Source organism: Xyrauchen texanus, chromosome 37, assembly GCF_025860055.1.
Source record: "Xyrauchen texanus isolate HMW12.3.18 chromosome 37, RBS_HiC_50CHRs, whole genome shotgun sequence".
In the NCBI taxonomy this organism is placed as follows: Eukaryota; Metazoa; Chordata; class Actinopteri; order Cypriniformes; family Catostomidae; genus Xyrauchen; species Xyrauchen texanus.
The window spans coordinates 25,800,623-25,819,121 of NC_068312.1; the positions used below are offsets into that span (position 1 = coordinate 25,800,623).

The window sequence follows — 18,499 nt, forward strand, 5'->3', positions numbered from 1 at the left end:
TTCTGGGTTTGTCCTATGTTGTTTTATGTAGCACCGTGGTCCTGGAGGAATGTTGTCTCATTTCACTGTGTACTGTACTAACTGTATATGGTTGAACGACAATAAAAACCACTTGACTTGACTTTTATTAACTTGCTATGTAAGATTCTCTTCAAACTTTGCTCCACCATAACATGAGTTGACCTGAAATAGAGAACCAGCCTTTCACTACAACAAATCATTTTTTTCTGAGTTTTCTTTTTTCTGGTATAAACGGCTAAACATCCTTAAAACAACAAAAAATGACATGAGAAGCAGAATGGCATAATGTACGTCTTGTTTTCAGAGAAATCTTACAACATATGATGGGGTTTATGCTTAAAACTATGCCAATGGAGTAAAAAAAAAACTATTTTCCCAAATAGTTATTGTTTTCTCTGGTTTTAAGCATAGACGTTATTAGATTTTGTTAGATTTCTCTGAAAACAAGACAAAATATCTTCTGTAATTTGGGCTTCTCAAGTAAATTTGGCTTGTTTTAAGAATGTTTAGATATTTTCTGGAAAACAAGTCAAGAATACTCATTAAGTTTGAGTGTTTGAGGTGACAGTTGTGCATCTGCTATAGGACCCCTTGTGGCAATGCTGAAAATGTAAACATTATTACAAATTATAGGTTTGATACATATGAATGATCTTGTATTTTTAGGCACCTAACCATGGAAGAAATAAAGCATGCGTATAGAAATGTATTTGCATCTACACAAGATTTAGAACACAGACACAGTCTAATTAAATCTTCTGCCATATGATTTTGTAGAAATAAGCTCTGTAAAGGAAAATGTTCTGGAATTAGTTTTGTTTGTTTTGACTTTATTGTCTGTTCAGATTTCCTAGACCGAAATTCATATTTGACACTGGCATAGAAAATACATCTTATCAGACAATACTGTACATCCACATACATACCACATAATAAAACACATGGAACACACATTTGTCCCCATTAAAAAAAAAAAAACATTTTTTTTCTATTGAATACAATACATATTCACAAATATACACACAATTATTAGCTTTTTGTGCAAAACTTGAATACTAGAACTTCAATAACAATTCTAGATTCTACTTGAATGTTTTATTCAGTAGCTTTAAAGTGGGTCCTTTTGCTTCCAGCACAGTACTGACTGGATTTTTGCTTCATGCTTGAACTTAAGGATGGATACTTCATTATCATTCCGCCTGTACATTCTCTTCCCTTCAGTCCTGCTGGTGGCCCCAATGTAGCATACCGCACACCCGCTGAGAGTTCTCACACTGGGTTGCAGCTCATGGCTGCCTGGAACCCCTGCCCAGAGCCACTCCAACCTCCACACCACAAGCCACTTTAATAGCTTTGCTTGTTACCAAAACCAGCAACATCAATGTGTTCTTAGAGTTGGCAGCGGGAAGATTCGGCACTGCTTTGATGTATTGTGTGGGAGCTGGCTGTAAAAATATGTTGCTGTATGTTTAGTGATTATTGCTGACTTGGGTGCCATGTCAACTGATTTAACATACACCTTGAAGGTGCGACCTAGACACACATCAGGGATTTAACCTGGAGTCATCGGGTGTATCGGGTCTTTCAACATCATACACCCTCCCCAGGCGACCCAGCAAGGGGTGATCATTCCCCGACTTGTGACTAGGTAGCATGTTTGATCCACGGATAACCCCTTTTGATCCACAGCCATCTAGATGCCTTCTCGACGGCATCCGTGATGTTCCTGATGGCTTTCTTGTTGTGCAGTCCCCTTATTCCCAGGAGCTTGAGGGCCCTGCAGAGCGACTGGCCGGTAAACCCTCGGGAGCCAACCTCGATGGGGAGGCAGCGGGACTTCCATCCCCTGCTACGGCATTCACCAGCCAATTCCTCGTACTTGGCCCTCTTCCGTTCAAACGCCTCATGGTTTTGTTACTTTCATAGCAGATTTTAATTTTATGCTGTTTTAAAGAGTTGATTGTTGGTTGTTACTAGTTACTTTTACATGTAGTCCTACATAATACCTTTGATTCATTTTTACAGCTATGAATTTTGGGTGTTTCATCACTGAATGGACTGTTGCGCTTTTGAAGTACACAGTTTTTGTGCACGGTTCTGTAAAAACCAATTTTAAAGCTGTCATTATTTTTGCAATTTTATTTGATACCTCTAGTGAAAGAATTACATTTTCACATTTTTTGTTAATAAAGATGTTTCAAATGGTTGTATTTTCACTGTTTGTCTGCACAATGGTGATGTTCACTTCTCTATGGTTGTCAAAGGAAATACAAGGGGGGCAGTGGTGGCTCAGTGGTTGAGGCTCAGGGTTACTGACCAGAAGGTCGGGGGTTCAAGCCCCAGCACCACCAAGATCCCACTGTTGGGCCCTTGAGCAAGGCCCTTAACCCTATCTGCTCCAGGAGGATTGTCCCTGTAATAAGTGCACTGTAAGTCGCTTTGGATAAAAGCGTCTGCCAAATGCATAAAAAATGTAAAAAAAAAATGTAAAATGTAAGGAAATCCGTTTGCTCTCCCATTTTAGCCTATAAGATTTATCTTGGAGGATCAAAGTTGAATTTTATTTTTTACTTTTGTATTTGGGTCTGAGAAACTTAAGGGCTGTTGTTCTTATTGGTAAAGACTATAGTAAATTCTCTCTCTCTCTCTCTCTCATTGTCTTTCTCTTTCCCTCCCTCTCATCCTGTGAAGTGTGAAATACATCTCTTTGAGAGAGATAAAGCTCTTGTATTAACGCTCTTTGCTGAAGTGGTGAGTATTTACCATACAGCCTATATATCATTGGCCAGATACATCAAACCTCAGAGAGCGCGAAAGAGAGAGACCAGAGGGAGGTGAGAGTGAAGGAGAGAGAGGAGGGGTGAATAATTCCTTCTCTCCCTCGCACTTTTTCTATCATGATTAATTACAGTGACCAGCTCATTTATTGATTGGCTTTAATGCCTGATCCCAAAGGATTGTAGCTTAGCTGTGAGGTTGCTCAGTTCTCCCTCCTTTTCCCTTTCACATTTTATCAGTCATCTTTATTTAATTTAACTCTTTGCTGAAGTGTGTGTATACGTGCACGTGTGTTGATATTGTGAGATGAAAGGTGATATGTTTCTTTTATGTGATTATAATGCCTGCTGAGTTTTCATTCTGGGAAGTGTTTTTGGCAGCACAGTGTCCAAATAAGAAATCATTGTCCAATCATTCATCCAATGTGAGCGATTTTTTTTTTTTTTTTTTTTATTGTGTTAAAAGTACTCAAGGGGAGGCCAAAGTATGGGATCTGGGACCTGTTCTGTGATTGAGGTCTACTTAGTTAGCCAGAAATGTTTCACGAAAATTCGCATAAACCTGTGATTCCTAATGAAATAGCTAGCCTATTAATGAGCATTTTTGTGAAGTCAGATATGTTTCTGTAACATAGCTGGTAAAATGTAAAGAAGTAGTGACCCCTAAAATGAAAATTCTGTCATCATTTACTTTCCCTCATGTCATTTCAAAGCTGTATTATTTTTCTTTGGAGCACAAAAGAAGAGACTTCAATTTTAAATAAATGTCTAAGTTGCTCTTTACCATAATAGGATAGTGGATGTTACAAAGGTTTTTGATCTCCCAAAAGGACAAAAATTCATCATAAAAGCACCACACATGTACTCCATAAAAGTTTGCCATCTGCCGTAGCTTTCAGATCTAGTTTCCATTCATATACTGGACATTAAAATATGGTGTCTCAGACGAATGCAAAAAATATTTGAGAATTTCCACAGAGAGAAAGTTAAATGTTTCTATCACAAGCAAATCCATTGTATGGATTTATACTTGGTAAAAAAGTGTGTGACCGAGTGTCTGGACTTCTTTCATGGTGTTTTTTTGTCATTTTTTGAGCTTTACTGTAATTGTGCTATTATAGCAAAAGATTATCATGTATATGAGCAGAGAAAACAAATGACTATAAACCTCTCCATCTCTCCTTCATAGTTTTTTCTTCTGTTTCTTTCTCTCTCTATCCCTCTGTCTCTAGATGACATCAACGGCTGTGCCCAGAGCAGCATTTATGCAGTGTGTACGTTGGTGTGTCTGGAGTCTGTTCTTGGACCCTGAGGGCCCCTGTGAGAATGTGTGCCTCAACATGCAGGGCGGTGCACTTCCCAACCCTTGGGGTGTCATGGTCTACTCTGCAAACACACAGCAGGTAATGACTGAACACATACAAACACACACTGAGGAATAATGCTAATATCATACAATGATCCACTCTTATGCAGGCTGTTTTAAAGTCCTTATGCAATGGCTCTAATCAGAAGGTTGCAATTAAATTAATAGTGGCAGACTAATTATGCAATTATACATTATGAAAGTAGCTCTAAAAGAAATCTGGCTCTGTTGTGGCATTAGTCACACTGATTAAGAATGAAGACAAAAGACAAAAATAAGAGCATTTATCTCATATTACTCATGGAAAACACATGCATGAGAGATTTTGTTCCTTTTAGCTCTAAAACCAGTATCCTAATAGCATGTAGATTAGGGCTGCACAGAATATCGTTACTGAAAGTAGTTTGTCGTGGTACGATATCATAATTTTGCACGTTTCTGTACCTGACCTGGATGAAAATGGGCTGCTACTCAGCACAGTTTAGCAGCTCATGCAGTGTGACATGAATTGTAAAAGAAATCTGTATTTATCTTTAAATCAAATCCAGATGGGATGTTTAACTAGTCTAATCATTTGTAGTCTTTCTGGTGAAATATGGTTTGAAAAAGTTTAAATATTGTATTATTGTTCAAACATATAAGAAGATCATCAGACAACAACAGCTAAAATATCTTTGTTACAAATGTAAGTAAATTATTATATTATTAAAACATACGCTATGGAAGATTTCTTCATTTTAATTCAGTTTAATTTACATTCAAAATGAATAAAATACTTTTATTGAGCCAGTAGGTTAAAAAATATAAAATAAAATTCAAATTGCATTCTTATTCAGAGTTACTACGGTAAGCCTACAAAAATGATTTTATGTTCAGACCTGTTAGGTTCAATTTAGCAGGAAATGTCAGGCACATTTGTCATTGCGCCTTTACCTCATGTCTGTAAACAAGAAAAGAAGGCCTGGCTACAATATGATACTTGCTCAGACAACATATTTTTGGGAAATACATCTTAAGCCCTATTCAGACGAGATTAATTTTCCAGATTTATATCTGCAATGCAATTGTTGTGATCTGTAATGTCTAATTTCAATTCAACAGGATAAGCAATGTTTGTAGAAATTGCAGAGATGGGCACGTATTTGTCATTTACACGTTGTTGTCATGTTGAAACTGATTACATTTTCAGCAGTTAGGTAATTAAATATTAGCAGTGTGAGTAATTTAGTATTGGGCAACGCATATGCTAGGTTAGGCTAGCTAATGCAGAATAAATCTTACCTTAAATTGCCACAAGCCTTTATCATCTGATGAGTGGTTTGTGCTTATTTCATGTTTTGATATTGCATCTTCCGGCATCTCCACACAATACTACCACACTTCAGGTACAAGGTAAAATATTTACCCTTTTACAAGCATTTACAAGATTAGTATAACCTGCGGTTATGTTTCCTGGGTGTTTAGAAGGTAAAAGACAGCAGTCTGTAAAAAGTCTGTAAACATTACTGATACGACCGATTCACATGGGATCAAAATCACCCCACGTCCCCATATAAAACAAATATCAGTTCCCCCTAGTGTACCTAATCAGATAGGGTGATATGATAATCACAGTTAACCTTAGGTATACCTCAAACCATCACATTCATCCAGCTCAGAAGAAAAGTGCAGAACCGCAATCAAGAGATTAAACGCAATTAAGAGATTAAATGCAATTAAGAGATTAAATTGTGAATTATTGACATTTAATTTTTGAATCTTTAGAAAGCCCTAGTTTCAGTTCATCAGTCACCTGAGATTATTGATTTATTGCCTAAGATATCAGTTTAATATACTTACAGAGGAGATGTTATCATACCAAAGCCAACATTTTGGCATTGATTCAACCTAATGTTCTGTTGGTTCAGACTGCAATGTCTGATTCTGTTCATTTCAGCACCTAAGTCACTGGTCTGGTCAGGCCTGAACAACATTATTAAAAAATTTAGTTGTTTGCTGGCCTTAACCTAGAAATCCTATTTGTATAAACATCTCCCCACAGTTCTGAACATTTTCCAGATGAAAACAGTGAAAAAGGAAGAGCCCAAATGTCCTCACTGAAACTAACTACTAGAACCTTCATTACAGTTTCATTAGGCTGTTATCTGTCTCCCCTATTATACCAATGTCATATTAAAGTCAATTAACTTGATTAGAAAATTGCAAGCTGCAGTTCCTGTGGCTCCTTCACCATGACAACTCTACCAGGCACGCAGTTATACTAATTTCTTAATCAGTGGCGATGAATAAGTTTAGAATGTAGGTGTGAGGTTTTCACACTCTAGAGCTCAATCCGCCTGCTTGTTTGAGTTTGTGCAAAAATCTAAAGACCAATTTCTTTGAGCAGTGGTTTTCACTTATGTCTTAACATGGGGGTTATTCAATGACCCAATCTCAAAAGAGTTTGAAGATGGCTGGATATTTAAAAACCTCTATTGAATAAATAACGTTTAGAAGACATACACATTTAAAATTTACAGTCTTTCACTTCCGGGAAAATGAACTAAAAACACAGATGACTCATCTTATACTACACAGATTTGTGTCCAATCAATTGCTCTAATGAGAATGTCACTTTGCCTGCAACCGAGAAACCTATTTGCTGAAAGATGAGCCTTTCTATATTTTCTGCCCAATAGGAAATATGTCAACACGTGAAATATATTTCACTTCAAGCTGTTTCATAGGTACACTGCATTCATAAAATATTCAAACCCCTTAATTTTTGCATATTTTGTTATGTTGCAGCCTTTTGCTTAAATTGTTTCCACATCAAAACCATATTTTAGATATCTTTGCAAATGTATTAAAAATAAAAACTGATATATCACACTGACATAAGTATTCAGACCACTAACTGGGTAGTCAAGTCAAATTTATTTGTATAGCGCTTTCACAATAGGCGTTGTTTCAAATCAGCTGTACAAAATTAATGAATATAATGCCAATATTAATTAGTTATTTAACTAATTATTTGTATTGGTTCAACAATTAAACATAGTGATTTTGTATGAACTATAAGTTTTAGTGTTAAAGACCTTTAAGTCATCCCGAATTAACTGAGGAATTACACACATTGTCCTTTGATTTTGGCTGATGAAGGCTTTTGTTAGTGATTCATTAATTTTCTATGCATTGTGTTATGAGTGTTGCAGTGTGTTATGAGTGTGTATTCTACAGTATTCTAGAGTATTGTCCCTCCTTTGACCAAGTTGATATTAGGGATGGGCAGTTTGGTCATTTTGTCTACTCAAGTACTCTGACTAATTACTCGAGTACTTGTCGAGTACTCAAAGTGCAATTACATGTTAATAACTGTATATATATAATAATATGTCTGACAAGCGTCTATGGCTGCTGCATTGCGTCTTGTTCCAGTATATTGTCCATTTTATTATTATAGGCTGTTATAAAATAGTATGTTACAAAATGTACAAAAGATTGTATAATCAATATATAATGCATCATATTTTGTCATTATGTGAAGATTCGATTCTGAAAGAATGTACACAATGCGCGTCTATCTGTTCTTCTTTCAGGTTACCGTAGTAATCTTAGTAAGTGTGCATCAGTTTTTTTAGACTGTCTGAACAATATATTTTGAAGTAACAGGTGATCAAAGCACTCACCGTGCTCTCCCAGCTAATTAAGTGCTAAGACCTATGTATCAATATGAAAATGCAAAAAGGTCTGCACTCTAAAAATACTTTTTTTTAAGTTCAAATAGGAGATAAAAATAGTACAACTATTACAACTAATAGCACTGATTACAGCTTTAAGTCATATTGGCTATGATGTGACAAGCTTTGCACACCTGGATTTGGGGATTTTCTGCCATTCTTCTCTGCAGATCCTCTCAAGCTCTGTCAGGTTGAATGGGGACCATCGGTGGACAGCCTTTTTCAGGTCTCTCCAGAGATGTTCGATTGGGTTCAAGTTTGGGATCTGGCTGGACCACTCAAGGACATTCACAGAATTGTCCCTTAGCCGCTCTTGCATTGTCTTGGCATTGTGCTTAGGGTCATTGTCCTTTTGGAAGGTGAACCTTCGGCCCAGTCTGAGGTCCTGAGCGCTCAGGTTTTCATTAAGTATATTACTGTATTTTTCTGCATTCAGCTTTCCTTCAATCCTGACCAGTCCCCAAGTCCCTACCACTGAAAAAAACCCACAGCATGATGCTACCACAACCATGCTTCACCGTTGGGATGGTATTGCATATGTGATGCCTGGTTTCCTCCAGACATGATGCTTGGAATTGAGGAAAAACAGTTCAATATTCATTTAATCAGACCAGAGAATATTGTTTCTCACAGTCTGAGAGTCCATTAGGTGCTTTTTTGCAAATTCGAAGCAGGCACTGAGGAGAGATTTCAACTGGCCACTCTGCCATAAAGCCCAGATCGGAGTGTTGCAGTGAAGGTTGTCCTTCTACAAGTTTCTCTCATCTCCACACATGATCTCTGAAGCTCAACCAGAATGACCATCGGGTTCTTGATCACCTCTCTTACAAAGGCCCTTCTCCCCGATTGCTCAGTTTGGCCAGGAAGCCAGCTCTAGGATGAGCCCTGGTTGTTCCAAACTTCTTCCATTTAAGATTTATGGAAGCCACTGTGCTCTTGGGAAAATCCAATGCAGTCAAAAAAAATTTGTAGCCTTCCCCAGATCTGTAGCTCGACACAATCCTGTCACTGAGCTCTGCAGGCAGTTTCTTTGACCTTATGGCTTGGTTTTTGCTCTGATATGCATTTGCAGCTGTGTGACCTTATAAAGACAGGTGTGTGCCTTTCCATATCATGTTCAGTTAATTTAATTTGCCACAGTTGGACTCCAATCAAAGTGTAGAAACATCTCAAAGATGATCCAGAAAAATGCAATGCACCTGAGCTAAATTTCAAGTGTCATAGGAAAGGTTCTGAATAATTATGTCAATAAGATATTGCAGTTTTTTCTTTTTAATACATTTGCAAAGTTAACAAGAATCTTTTGCTTTGTCATTATGGGGCATGGAGTATAGATTGATGGGAAAATAAATAAAAAATTTAAAGCATTTTATTCAAGGGGTCTGAATAATTTATGAATGCACTGTACATAAATAGTTTTTTGCTTGGTATCATTCAGTTAAAATTTAGCAAAAACTTGGTTCAACGGTGAAGAGAAATGGAACAAAATGTACTAAAGTGCTTAACATCTCACAAACATTTATATGTATTAAAAAAATACAGTTTTTCAAAACTTTGAAACTGCATTTTGTAATGTTCTTACAGATAAATTTAGGGAAAAGTACCATCAAGTTCAAGTTTTCATCTAGTGTAGAAGGATCTTCTTCCAGCACAAAGTTACAAGTGACCCCCCGGGAAATGTTGCCAGCTAAGAAGTTTCTTTCTGCATCCCAAGGTGAGTCAGTGTTTATTGTTGTTCTTCTGCTCAGATGCAAAACCTTTCATTTGTGACTTGTGCATTTTACAAGGCAGTGATGTCTAGTGAGATAAAATCAAAAAGTTTCTCAGTGGATGGGCTGCATGCTGTACTGGTGATACTTTTCTGGCCAATTGTTTTGTGACCCCCCCCCTGTCATGTTTTATTACAAAAACATCTTATGACACCTACTCTTGGCCTCCAGCCATTATAATGTTCTCTTTGCTCTTTTGCGAAAAAAGGGTGATGTGTATGTCCTTTGAGACAGAGATTAATGGGAGTTTGCTTCATAAAAGTTCTATATCTTATTCTAGAGTTTTCACATGGTTATAAAATGCTATGAGCCCTGAAAGATGGCTGTAACACAGTTAAAGGGAAAGGAGGAGGTGAGAACCGGCTTGACATTATAAATAATTGTTTAATAAAATTAAACAAAAAGACAAAAACAAACACATGCTGGGTAGCTGCCTGTAAAGCTCTCTCTCTGGAACTGCCACCTCCAGTCGCCTTTATCACTCTCGAGGGCTTGATTAGCCTGATTAGGGGCTGGGTGTGAAGCATCATGACACGGATCCACCCTCCTCCCTGCCACAATGGCATTTTCTATGATTTCTCAGCTGTTGTTGAGCATGAAACTGTAAAAGACAGATGTCCATTGCATTACAATACTGACTTCAGAGTGTCTTAGACTTACTGACATTATGGAATGCATTTCCCATTCATTAATGATTTTTATATGGGAAAGTTAGAAAGTTAGAAACACCTTATGTGGAGCCTAAATAAGCTTCCAAAGCTCTGCATTGCTCAGCTGTGTTGCTTTAGTTGCCATCAAACAGTGCTTTAGCTGAGTGTCACACTTTTAAAAAATGCATAACAGGTTGTTTTGCGGGTTCTATTAACTCTTTCCTCGCCAAACACGGAATTTTCTGTGTTTTATGAAAAAACGCTTCCCCGCCAAACACGGAATTTTCCGTGTTTTAGGTGTTATACGGTAAGGAAGACCCCTGCGCATGTTTTGAAAGAGTACGCAACTCTTTGATCAAAGAAACAGACTGCGATCGTCTCAAACATGAAGAAGTGGAGTATTGAGAAGCTCAAAATATCAGACATAAACATGCCTTTTTCTCAGCTTTTTGTCTGAAATGTTGTTTTTTGACAAAACCTACCTCTGTTCAAGTCGCAATAAAAAAAGAACAAATGAAGATAAAATAAAATCGTTTTTTTTGCCTAAAAGCAGAGGCTCAGATCTTTATTGTGATATATAGCATCTTCATATATTCATGGAAGAAAATATTCTGCGGGCCATTAAATTTTAGCGAAAATCGTCAAAAGCCCTGGCGGTGGCTGGCAACTTTTTTTCAAAAACGCTGGCGGGGAAAGAGTGAAGATAAGAGGTGAAAAATAAAATGATACTGTATTCAGAACGTCCAAAAGTTCTTAAAGTTAGATTCTTCACCAGCCATATGTAGTAGGTTGCCGAGTTAAGGTGGCTTATTGCCAAATTCTGCAAAAAGGACTGCATAAAGCAGTAGTAAAATATATCTTTTCTTTTCAGGGTTTTAATTGTGCTGTAGATTCACCTGCTTTGCCTTTACATACCATACCGCAAGGAACTTATCTGGAATGTTTTGTTCTACGTTTGTTTTTGTTTTTAAGGAACAGAACTATTAATAATTAAATCAAAATTCAGAATATTATCTTCGTCTTCTGGCTTGCTCTCTTCTTTGATTGAGCTCTACCTTCTTGGACAATTGCCAAGTCTGCCATCTCACTTTTTCATATCTGAGGCATAGGCAACCAAAATGTGTGGCTCTCCATGTCAACTTTTCTTTTCATTAGGGAGAAATATTTGTCCCCTGGAATTGATTTTCAGGTGATTTTTAAATAATAAAATAAATATTTATGAGGGCATATTTGTTTTAAATACAAAAGTAGCTGCAAATAAGGCACACAATATTCTATCACAATTAACATATTATTGAAATATATTTTAAATAATTGACCAGTATTTTATACAGTGACGTTCTACTGTCCAGTATTATCCGTGCTGGCAGATTTTTCTGTAATCATTTTGGAGTTTTTTATTTTATTTTATTCTTTTCATAAGCCAAGTTTCTTCCAGTTTTTGCTCTGTTCTGTTATCATCAAAGTGAAAATATATAAAACATTTTTTTTATTTTTTTTATTTGCTGTCTCCTGCTCATTTCCATCCAATTGGCCTTAAAAAAAAACATTGTTGCATTTTGGTTTATTGCAAAAGAAATCTGCCTTTATGTTGTTTCCATACAGAATTAGAGGAGGCCAATGAAATAGCCACAGGTTTACGGTGCGCTGGATGGCTAATCCCCATTCTTTCCCCGACGGATGGCTACTTTGATTACATTTATCACATTTATCACAAAGGCTAGACATCCATTTCGCTCCAGGCACTTGTCGATGACAGGTGCGTGATATGAGATATTTGTGTTGGCCAGGGGCGTGGCACGGGGTGGTAGCTGCCATCCTAAAATTGAGCTTTGCCATCCCACTTGCCACCCAAACTCAGACCCAGCTTGCATAGTGGAGATGGTGCACAATGGATTAACCTGTCCGTGTCGCACACGTTCCGCACGTTGACAACGTTGTGCCTCCTTTTCTGTTCCTGATTTCAAATGTTAGATAATGTTACAGATTAAATGCTAGATTATGAAATGGAGCAATTCGCTAAGAGGCCTTTTTGCCCCCACATTTTAAGTATTTTTGGTGTTTTTCTCACTTTCCATGGTATCCTTGCCTTTAGTCCTGATTAACCCGACCCTTGTGGCTTCACATCCTGTTTCAGTCTCTGCTTTTGAATGTCTGTCTCAGATTGTAAAGTTCTCTGAAGTCACTGCAAAGGTTGTCCCTATTGGGACCATGGCACTGCAAACACATAATACATGAATAAAAGTTACCCAAGATATGAATTCCCTGCCAGCGTTGAGATTGTATGCAATGACAACAAGCTCAGTCCCATGCTGTGACACATCGCCACAGACCATGATGGACCCTCCACCTCCAAATCGATCCCGCTCTTGATGACAAGTCTCGGTGTAACGCTCATTCCTTCAACGATAAATGCGAGTCGGACCATCACCCCTGGTGAGACAAAACTGTGACTTGTCAGTGAATAGCACTTTTTGCCAGTCCTGTCTCGTCCAGCGAAGGTGGGTTTGTGCTCATAGGCGAGCATTGTTGCCGGTGATGCCAAGTAAGGACCTGCCTTACAATCCCTCAGTCCAGCCTCTCTCAGCTTATTGCGGTCTGAGCACTGATTGAGAGATTGTGCATTCCTGGTGTAACTCGGGCAGGTATTGTTGCCATCCTGTACCTGTCCTGCAGGTGTGATATTAGGATGCACTGATCCTGTGCAGGTGTTGTTACATGTGGTCTGCCACTGCAAGGACGATCATCTGTCCTTCGTGTCTCCCTGTAGTGCTCTTTTGGGCATCTCACTGTACAGACATTGCAATTTATTGCCCGGGCCACATCTGCAGTCCTCATGCCTCCATGCAGCATGCCTATGTCATGTTCACGCAGATGAGCAGGGACCCTGGGCATCTTTCTTTTGGTGTTTTTCAGAGTCAGTAGAAATGTCTCTTTAGTGTCCTAAGTTTTTATAACTGTGACCTTAATTGCCTACCCTCTGTAAGCTGTTAGTGTCTAAATGACCATTCCACAGGTGCATGTTCATTAATTGTTTATGGTTCATTGAACAAGCATGGAAAACATTGTTTAAACCCTTTACAATAAAGATCTGTAAAGTTATTTGGATTTTTTACTAAATTATCTTTAAAATACAGTGTCCTGAAAAAGGGCCGTTTCTTTTTTTGCTGAGTTTACATTTTTAAGTCAATTTTAAATCTGTCCATTGTTCTTTAAATACATTGTACATTAAATACATTTAAATATGTATTTTGCAATTTTAATGCCCTTAGTGTCTCTGGCTTTCAAGCTTACCAGATAAATTGAGGGCACTAGATTTGTAACTGTATGTAATGTGAAATATATTATGTTAAATGGACCAATATAAAATTAACTTGTTTGTAAATGTTTTGTATATAATGTTCACCAGATTCATAACAACTGCTTTATAGGTAAAAAAAATACAGATCTGTAAGTCGTCATCAAACTTATTACTTTTCTCATCCCTTCACAGGAAAATGTGTGTTGTTTTTATGATAGTTGAAGGTTTTGACAAGCTGGAGAGTCATAGATGAGTCTAATATGTGGATAGTACTGACCAGAATATTAAAATTTTTGTCTTTTGAAGTTGTTTGTCACATTTGTAACTTCCGATGAACGCAGATCAAACACAAAAAACATTGCCTTCAATCCTGCCTTTCAGCCACTTACGTGCAGTCTTTACAAATGCACCAAATCCGTGATTTATAATGCATGCGTACTCATGAGAACACACATGCTTATTTATGAGCTTTCATAGTGCACATGTCAGCAAGTTCGATTAACTCAAGTTCGATTAACCCAACATGGCAGCCTGTCCATCCACATTATGCAGAAAGTCAATTAAGATTTTATTTGTTCTGCTCAAGAGATCTCATTTATGTTGCTAATAACTCCATAAATGGTTTACTCTGCCAATCAAACAGTAAATATCTGTTTATAAAGATTTTTGTTTTGTTGCCTAAAGGTATTTTTTGTGGTGATTGATGTGATTTTTGATTTTTATAGCTAGTCAAGTCAATTTTATTTGTATAGCGCCTTTCACAACACAAATCGTTTCAAAGCAGCTTTACAGAAGATCAGGCATGTACGATGAATCATGTACATTTATATTTATGCATTTGGCAGACGCTTTTATCCAAAAAGACTTAGAGAGCCCTTATTACAGGGACAATCCCCCCGGAGCAACCTGGAATTAAGTGCCTTGCTCAAGGACACGATTGTGGTGGCCGTGGAGATTGAACTGACAACCTTCTGCTTAACAGTTTAGTGCTTTAGCCCACTACACCACCACCACTCCATGAATCATCATTGTGTAATTAGATAAAATACGATTGTTTATCGTGTTTAAAAATAAGTAATTAAATAATAATTGTATTAATAATCCCAGTGAGCAAGCTGAAAGCGACTGTGGCAAGGAACACAAAACTCCATATAATGTTGATTTATGGAGAAAAATAACCTTTGGAGAAACCAGACTCACTGTGGGGGCCAGTTCCCCTCTGGCTAACATCATGAATGTAAATGTAAATATTACTTATGTATAGTTAAAGTCATGGTTTAAAATTATTAAACTAAGTAAGTGTAAAGGGTTTAAACATCGATTTTGTTTGAACGGTAAGATTAATGACCAATGTCTTTGAAGATTAACTGCAGAGGTTCACATAGGTGCAGTTGTCCTTGTTAATTGGCTGATGAAGGCTTTTGTTGGTAATTGTTAGTCTATGCATTCCATTTCAAGATCGTAGTCCATCAATAGACCGAGGTGATGCAGGCAGAGATCAGGGATGTGAAACGCAGTTCAAACTGGCCGGTAATTTCGGTGAGGTTTGATGTGATCCATCCTAAATCCAAGGTTCAGACAATGGCATATGAAGTATTCCATGTCTTATGGTTGGAGTTGGCATCAGTTCATCCTCTGAAGTCCATCATAATAGACTGAAGTGATGTTTGGCTGGCACCGGCTGCATTTAGTCATCATCATTCAGCGACACGTAGCAGTGGAGTCCCACATGAAGCATGGATGGTGCTAGATCCAGCCGGTTCTGGTGACCTCAGGATAGGAGTCCCGAGGTTGAGACAGGGAAACAAATAAAATAATATAAGCATAGATGCCTTTAAATTTATTGCAGATTTATAAATCATGATCAATGTTTCTGGTTCTGGCAGACCCAACTAAAACAGCCTAATTGTGAGCTGGAGGATAAATTAGGTGTATGCCTGGCTAAATAGATGAGTCTTTTGTCTAGACTTAAACTGAGGGAGTGTTTCTGCATCTCGAACAGTGTTAGGGAGACTATTCCATAGTTTAGGAGCCAAATATGAAAAGTATCTACCTCCTTTTGTGGATTTTAATATTAGGAACTATTAACAGGCCAGAATTTTGCAATCGTAATGAACGTGATGGAATATAGCGTGGTAGAAGGTCACTTAAGTACTGCGGAGCTAGACCATGTAAAGCTTTGTACAAAGTTAACAGATTTTTTTAATTAATACGGAATTTAACAGGTAGCCAATGTAATGATGTTACAATGGGGCTAATATGATCATATTTCTTGGTTCTTGTTAGCACTCTGGCTGCTGCATTTTGAACCAATTGAAGTTTATTTATTGATCTTGCTGGACATCCTCCCAGTAATGCATTACAATAATCTAGTCTTGAGGTCATGAATGCATTAATTAGTTTTTCGGCATCAGCAACAGAGAGCATGTGCCTTAATTTAGCAATTTTTATTAGGTGGAATTATTCTGTTCTACAAACATTGGTAATTTGATTTTCAAAGGACAGATTGGTATCAAATATAACACCTAAGTTCTTCGCTGTTGAAGATGATGTAACAGTACAAATTATATTGTAGTGGCTTATTTTTTTGGTCTAATAATTAGTAACTCTGTCAGAATTGAGTAGAAGGACATTTCTGGCCATCCAATCTTTTATTTCATTGATACACTCTGCTAATTTTGAGAATTGTGAAATCTCATCAGGTTTTTAAGAAAAATAAAGTTGTTTATCGTCGGCATAGCAGTGGAAACTTATTCCACGATTCCTGATAATATCTCCCAGGGGAAGCATATACATGGATAAATGCCGAGGCCCTGAAACTGATCCCTGTGGAACTCCATATTTTACTTTTGTTTGGTTTGACAATTCCTCATTTACATGCTAAATATGACCAAAACCATGCTAATGCAATCCACAAATGCCAACATAATTCTCTAGCCTATTCAAGAGAATGTCGTGATCTATCGTGTCGAATGCAGCACTAAGATCTAAAAGCACTAGAAGAGAAATGCAGCCGCAATCAGTTGATAAGAGCAAGTCATTTGTAACTCTGATAAGTGCAGTCTCTGTACTGTGATGAGGCCTAAATCCTGACTGAAATTCTTTGTATATAATATTTCTCAGTAGAAATTAACATATTTGGGAGGATACTACCTTTTCTAGTATTTTTGACATAAACAGGAGATTTGAAATCGGTCTATAATTAGCCAGTTCTCCAGGATCAAGTTGTGGCTTCTTAATAAGCGGTTTGATAACTGCCATTTTAAAGTTTCTTGGGACATGTTCTAAGCATAGCGAGGAGTTAATAATATTAAGAAGAGGTTCTGAGATTACAGGGGATACCTCTTTTAAGAGCTTAGTTGGTAAAGGATCTAACAAGCATGTTGCTTTTGATGTTTCGATAAGTTTTGTAAGGTTTCTTCATGACCTATGACAGAAGGATTGAAGTTGCACGTGAGGAAAATTATTAGACACTGTTTTCTGAGGTGCTATGACAGATGATTGCATAATTCAAATTTTATTTCGGATTATTTCAATTTTATCTGTAAAGAAATTCATGAAGTCATTACTCTTGTGCTGTGACGGAATATCTGGTTCTGTTGAGGCTTTATTCCTAACCAATTTAGCCACAGTACTGAATAAACATCTAGGTTTGTTGTGGTTATTTGCTATGAGTATACTAAAATATGCTGACCTGGCAGCTTTTATTGCCTGTCTGTATCTACAGACACTATCCTTTCATGCACCACGAAATACTTCTAGTTTTGTATTTTTCCACATGCGCTCCATTTTGAGTGTGATCATTGTACCATGGTGCAGGGCTTATTTCTTTAATTTTCTTTAATCGAAGTGGGGCGACAATATCAAGAGTGCTAGAGAAGACTGCATTTATATTTTTTGTTATTTCATCAAGTTCTTCTGGGCTTTGGGGTTTATTGAGTGTATGAGATAGATCTGGAAGATTATTAGTGAAGCTATCTTTAGTGGTCAAAAGAATAGTTCTACCTGAATGATAGCGTGGTGTAGATTGAGTAACAATAGCTGATTGCAGCATACAAGAGACGAGGTAATGATCCGAGATGTCATCGCTCTGCTGCAGAATTTCTATATTATCAACATTAACTCCATATGACAGAATTAAATCTAGCATATGATTATGGCAAGGAGTGTTGGTCCTGTTACATTTTGTCTGACTCCAAGAGAGTTGAGAATATCAATAAATGCTAATCCCAATGTATCATTTTCATTATCTATGTGAATGTTGAAGTCACCAACAATTAAAGCTCTATCTACAGTAACTACAAGATCTGATAAAAAATTTGCAAATTCACCAAGGAAATCAGAATAAGGCCCGGGTGATCTATATATTGTAGCAAGGACAAAAGACGACAGAGATTTGTTTATGTATATCTGACGATGTCACATTAAGCATTATTAGTTCAAAAGACTTACATTTATATCCTGTCCTCCTGAGTAACACCAAAAACTTCACTGTAAATTGTAGCAACACCTCCTCCTCGACCCTTCAGATGTGGCTCATGTTTATAACAATAACCTGGGGGAGTAGATTCATTTAAACTAATATATTCTTCTGGTTTAAGCCAGGTTTCAGTCAAACAGAGCACATCCAATCTATGATCTGTAATCATTTCATTAACAATTAGTGCTTTGGTAGAAAGAGTTCTAATGTTTAGTAGCCCTGTTTTTATATGATGTGTATTTTCAATTTGCTTGTTTTGTTCAAGTTTGACCTTAATCACATTTTTTCTAAATTATTTAGTGAGGGTATTGTGTTTGGTAGTTTGGGGAACAAACACAGTCTCTATGAGATATCTAGGTGATACAGTCTCTATGTGTTGTAGTTTATGTGACCTGTGTGACGTCTCAAGGCAGCTA

General features: G+C 37.3%; 1 protein-coding gene across 1 annotated transcript in view; it reads left to right on the top strand.

Moving 5' to 3' along the window:
* nphp4 (nephronophthisis 4) overlaps nt 1-18,499 on the top strand; it is a 200,718-nt gene that overhangs the window by 110,392 nt on the left and 71,827 nt on the right. Inside the window, exons 9-10 of the mRNA XM_052108606.1 lie at nt 4,031-4,201; nt 9,468-9,597. Of these exons, the coding sequence (XP_051964566.1) occupies nt 4,031-4,201; nt 9,468-9,597 (301 nt within the window). The remainder of the gene's footprint in view (nt 1-4,030; nt 4,202-9,467; nt 9,598-18,499) is intronic.